This window comes from Sardina pilchardus, chromosome 9, assembly GCF_963854185.1.
Source record: "Sardina pilchardus chromosome 9, fSarPil1.1, whole genome shotgun sequence".
NCBI classification, from domain to species: domain Eukaryota; kingdom Metazoa; phylum Chordata; class Actinopteri; order Clupeiformes; family Clupeidae; genus Sardina; species Sardina pilchardus.
Genome location: NC_085002.1, coordinates 1,280,056 through 1,285,055, shown reverse-complemented (window position 1 = coordinate 1,285,055; position 5,000 = coordinate 1,280,056). Strand labels below are relative to the sequence as shown.

Genomic DNA, 5,000 nt, shown 5'->3' with positions numbered 1-5,000 from the left:
GTACAGGTGTACCTGGTCCACACACAGGAATAACACACCTGTACAGGTGAACCTGGTCCACAAACTCAAAAGACAGACCCATGGTACCCTGACACAAAGAAGACTACCTAACACAAACAAACAAACAATCACACACACACACACACACACACACACACACACACCAGCTGACAGGTAGACTTCAGAAATGATTTGTGTATGTGTGTGTGTGTGTGTGTGTGTGTGTGTGTGTGTGTGTGTGTGTGTGTGTGTGTGTGTGTGTGTGTGTGTGTGTGTGTGTGTGTCCACTCTGTCTCTGTGAAGGTAGCTATATATCCTGTGTTGATGTCACTGAATTTGCAACAACACAAGTGTCCCATGAGCCTCTGGGACTACCTGTCATGTGACCCGTCATGTGGTCAGAGCTCTCTACAGGTGAACTAGCAGACAGGTGAGATGATAAAGGATGATCTCTACAGGTACACTAGCAGACAGGTGAGATGATGAAGGATGATCTCTACAGGTGAACTAGGAGACAGGTGAGATGATAAAGGATGATCTCTGCAGGTACACTAGGAGACAGGTGAGATGATAAAGGATGATCTCTGCAGGTACACTAGGAGACAGGTGAGATGATGACGGATGATCTCTACAGGTACACTAGCAGACAGGTGAGATGATGAAGGATGATCTCTACAGGTGAACTAGCAGACAGGTGAGATGATGAAGGATGATCTCTACAGGTGAACTAGCAGACAGGTGAGATGATAAAGGATGATCTCTACAGGTACACTAGGAGACAGGTGAGATGATGACGGATGATCTCTACAGGTACACTAGGAGACAGGTGAGATGATGACGGATGATCTCTACAGGTACACTAGGAGACAGGTGAGATGATGACGGATGATCTCAGAGTCACACAGCATCACATAAAGGAAGATGCTCAGTTGGCTACACCTGTGTTGGGCTGGGAGCTCTGTTACTGGGCTGTGATGTGTTATTGGGCTGTGATGTGTAATTGGGCTGTGATGTGTTACTGGGCTGTGATGTGTTACTGGGCTGTGATGTGTTACTGGGCTGTGATGTGTTACTGGGCTGTGATGTGTTATTGGGCTGTGATGTGTTATTGGGCTGTGATGTGTTATTGGGCTGTGATGTGTTATTGGGCTGTGATGTGTTATTGGGCTGTGCTGTGTTATTGGGCTGTGATGTGTAATTGGGCTGTGATGTGTAATTGGGCTGTGATGTGTTATTGGGCTGTGATGTGTTATTGGGCTGTGATGTGTTATTGGGCTGTGATGTGTTACTGGGCTGTGATGTGTTATTGGGCTGTGATGTGTTATTGGGCTGGACTGTGCTGGGCTGTGATGTGTTATTGGGCTGTGATGTGTTATTGGGCTGTGATGTGTTACTGGGCTGTGATGTGTTATTGGGCTGTGATGTGTTATTGGGCTGGACTGTGCTGTGCTGTGATGTGTTATTGGGCTGTGATGTGTTATTGGGCTGTGCTGTGTTATTGGGCTGTGATGTGTTACTGGGCTGTGATGTGTTATTGGGCTGTGATGTGTTATTGGGCTGTGATGTGTTATTGGGCTGTGATGTGTTACTGGGCTGTGATGTGTTACTGGGCTGTGATGTGTTATTGGGCTGGACTGTGCTGGGCTGTGATGTGTTATTGGGCTGGACTGTGCTGTGCTGTGATGTGTTATTGGGCTGTGATGTGTTATTGGGCTGTGCTGTGCTGTGCTGGGAGCAGTTATTAGGCTGGACTGTGCTGTGATGTGTTATTGGGCTGTGATGTGTTATTGGGCTGGACTGTGCTGTGATGTGTTATTGGGCTGTGCTGGACTGTGCTGGGAGCAGTTATTGGGCTGGACTGATGTGTCACTGGGCTGGACTGTGCTGGGCTGTGATGTGATGTGTTATTGCAGATATGTTGATCGTCAGGGTCAGAGAGTGAGGGGAGTGTAGTAGGTGGGGGTGGGGGGTAGGGGATTTCTGATTGGACACAGGCATTCTAGTGTGGTTGGGGGGGGGGGGGTATGTTTCTGGTTCTGGTTCCTGAGGGTCCTGGACCTCCAGAGTATTGCACTACAGTACAGAACACAACCAATCAGAGCGCTGAGGTCCAGAAACCCAATCAGAGAGCCCCAGGACCCCGATACAGAATCTGTGTGGCCCGCCCCTATGGGGAGTCACTCTCACACACACACACACACACACACACACACACACACACACACACACACACACACACACACACACACACACACACACACACACACACACAGAAAAGCATAGGAGTCTCCCATGTGTTAAAGTCTGGTTATACACACACACACACACACACACGCCCTGGATGTGGGACTGCTGTGGAGTGTGAGATTAAGGCTGGCGTCTGGGAAGAGAGGACAGCTGGGAATCCGGCCTCCGTGACCTCCGACCTATGACCTCAGTTGAGAGGCGGGGCCGGGCGCAGGCGTACGGAGCATGCTCAGTAGGTGAGCGGGGACAGGATGAAGAGGCGCGGGCGTACGGAGCATGCTCAGTAGGTGAGCGTGTACTGAGCGTGCTCAGTAGGTGAGCGGGGACTGAGCATGCTCAGTAGGTGAGCGGGGACTGAGCGTGCTCAGTAGGTGAGCGGGGCGCTCAGTAGGTGAGCGGGGACTGAGCATGCTCAGTAGGTGAGCGGGGACAAGATGAAGAGGCGTGGGCGTACGGAGCATGCTCAGTAGGTGAGCGTGTACTGAGCATGCTCAGTAGGTGAGCGGGGACTGAGCGTGCTCAGTAGGTGAGCGTGTACTGAGCATGCTCAGTAGGTGAGCGGGGACTGAGCGTGCTCAGTAGGTGAGCGGGGACTGAGCGTGCTCAGTAGGTGAGCGTGTACTGAGCGTGCTCAGTAGGTGAGCGTGTACTGAGCGTGCTCAGTAGGTGAGCGGGGACAGGATGAAGAGGCGGTCCTCCTCGCGCCGGATCCACTTGAGCAGCTTGTTGACCGCTGCCTCGGCAACCGCCTTGGTGCCCAGCGGGCTGAAGCAGAGGTAGAGCTCAAACCCACTCGTCACCTGCAGAGGGCGCCAGAGCAGCAACAATACATTAGTTAATATAGAAATAATCTCCAGCGGGGGGCGCCAGAGCAACAACAACACATTAGTTAATATAGAAATAATCCCCAGCAGAGGGCGCCAGAGCCACAACAATACATTAGTTAATATAGAAATAATCCCCAGCGGGCTGAAGCAGAGGTAGAGCTCAAACCCACTCGTCACCTGCAGAGGGCGCCAGAGCAAATACAATACATTAGTTAATATAGAAATAATCCCCAGGGGGCGCCAGAGCAACAACAATACATTAGTTAATATAGAAATAATCCCCAGAGGGCTGAAGCAGAGGTAGAGCTCAAACCCACTCGTCACCTGCAGAGGGCGCCAGAGCAAATACAATACATTAGTTAATATAGAAATAATCCCCAGCGGGCTGAAGCAGAGGTAGAGCGCAAACCCACTCGTCACCTGCAGAGGGCGCCAGAGCAACGGCAGGAAAACGGCCATTAGTGAATAGGGAACAGGGCAGCTCTCATGATATGAATCTTAATTAATACAGAAATTATTATATAAATAATCCCCAGAGGTCCTCGGTGTGTGTGTTGGTGCAGGCTGTGTGTGTGTGTGTGTGTACTCACCCTGGCGTAGAGGTTCTCAGTGTGTGTGTGTGTGTGTGTGTGTGTGTGTGTGTGTGTGTGTGTGTGTGTGTGTGTGTGTGTGTGTGTGTGTGGTGGTGGTGCAGGCTGTGTGTGTGTGTGTGTGTGTGTGTGTGTGTGTGTGTGTGTGTACTCACCCTGGCGTAGAGGTTCTCAGTGTGTGTGTGTGTGTGTGTGTGTGTGTGTGTGTGTGTGTGTGTGTGTGTGTGTGTGTGTGTGTGTGTGTGTGTGCTCACCCTGGCGTAGAGGTTCTCGGTGTGTGTGGTGTGGTAGCTGGCCACTAGGGGAAGTGTGGGGTGGTGCAGGCGGTGTGTGTGTGGTGTGTGTGTGTGTGTGTGTGTGTGTGTGTGTGTGTGTACTCACCCTGGCGTAGAGGTTCTCGGTGTGTGTGGTGTGGTAGCTGGCCACTAGGGGAAGTGTGGGGTGGTGCAGGCGGTGTGTGTGTGTGTGTGTGTGTGTGTGTGTGTGTGTGTGTGTGTGTGTGTGTGTGTGTGCTCACCCTGGCGTAGAGGTTCTCAGTGTGTGTGTGTGTGTGTGTGTGGTGTGTGTGTGGTGTGTGTGTGTGTGTGTGTGTGTGTGTGGTGTGTGTGTGGTGTGTGTGTATGTGTGTGTGTGTGTGTGCTCACCCTGGCGTAGAGGTTCTCGGTGTGTGTGGTGTGGTAGCTGGCCACTAGGGGGCGTGTGGGGTGGTGCAGGCAGTGTGTGTGTGTGTGTGTGTGTGTGTGTGTGTGTGTGTGTGTGTGTGTGTGTGTGTGTGTGTGCTCACCCTGGCGTAGAGGTTCTCGGTGTGTGTGGTGGGTGTGTGTGTGTGTGTGTGTGTACTCACCCTGGCGTAGAGGTTCTCGCTGTGTGTGTGTGTGTGTGTGTGTGTGTGTGTGTGTGTGTGTGTGTGTGTGTGTGTGTGTGTGTGTGTGTGTGTGTACTCACCCTGGCGTAGAGGTTCTCGGTGTGTGTGGTGTGTGTGTGTGTGTGTACTCACCCTGGCGTAGAGGTTCTCGGTGTGTGTGGTGGGTGTGTGTGTGTGTGTGTGTGTGTGTGTACTCACCCTGGCGTAGAGGTTCTCGGTGTGTGTGGTGGGTGTGTGTGTGTGTGTGTGTGTACTCACCCTGGCGTAGAGGTTCTCGCTGTGTGTGTGTGTGTGTGTGTGTGTGTGTGTGTGTGTGTGTGTGTGTGTGTGTGTGTGTGTGTGTGTGTACTCACCCTGGCGTAGAGGTTCTCGGTGTGTGTGGTGTGTGTGTGTGTGTGTGTGTGTGTGTGTGGTGTGTGTGTGTGTGTGTACACTCACCCTGGCGTAGAGGTTCTCGGTGTGTGTGGTGTG

At 52.0% G+C, this 5,000-nt stretch overlaps 1 protein-coding gene across 4 annotated transcripts in view; it reads right to left on the bottom strand.

The window, feature by feature from the left end:
• Positions 1-242: 242 nt before the first annotated feature.
• Positions 243-5,000, bottom strand: part of mon1a (MON1 secretory trafficking family member A) — a 12,588-nt gene continuing 7,830 nt past the window's right edge. For 3 of the 4 annotated variants that reach the window (XM_062545220.1, XM_062545222.1, XM_062545223.1), the window contains one exon: positions 243-3,047. In XM_062545220.1, coding sequence (XP_062401204.1) covers positions 2,907-3,047 — 141 coding nt within the window. In that variant the 3' untranslated portion in view covers positions 243-2,906. The remainder of the gene's footprint in view (positions 3,048-5,000) is intronic. The other variant, XM_062545221.1, reaches the window with a different exon arrangement.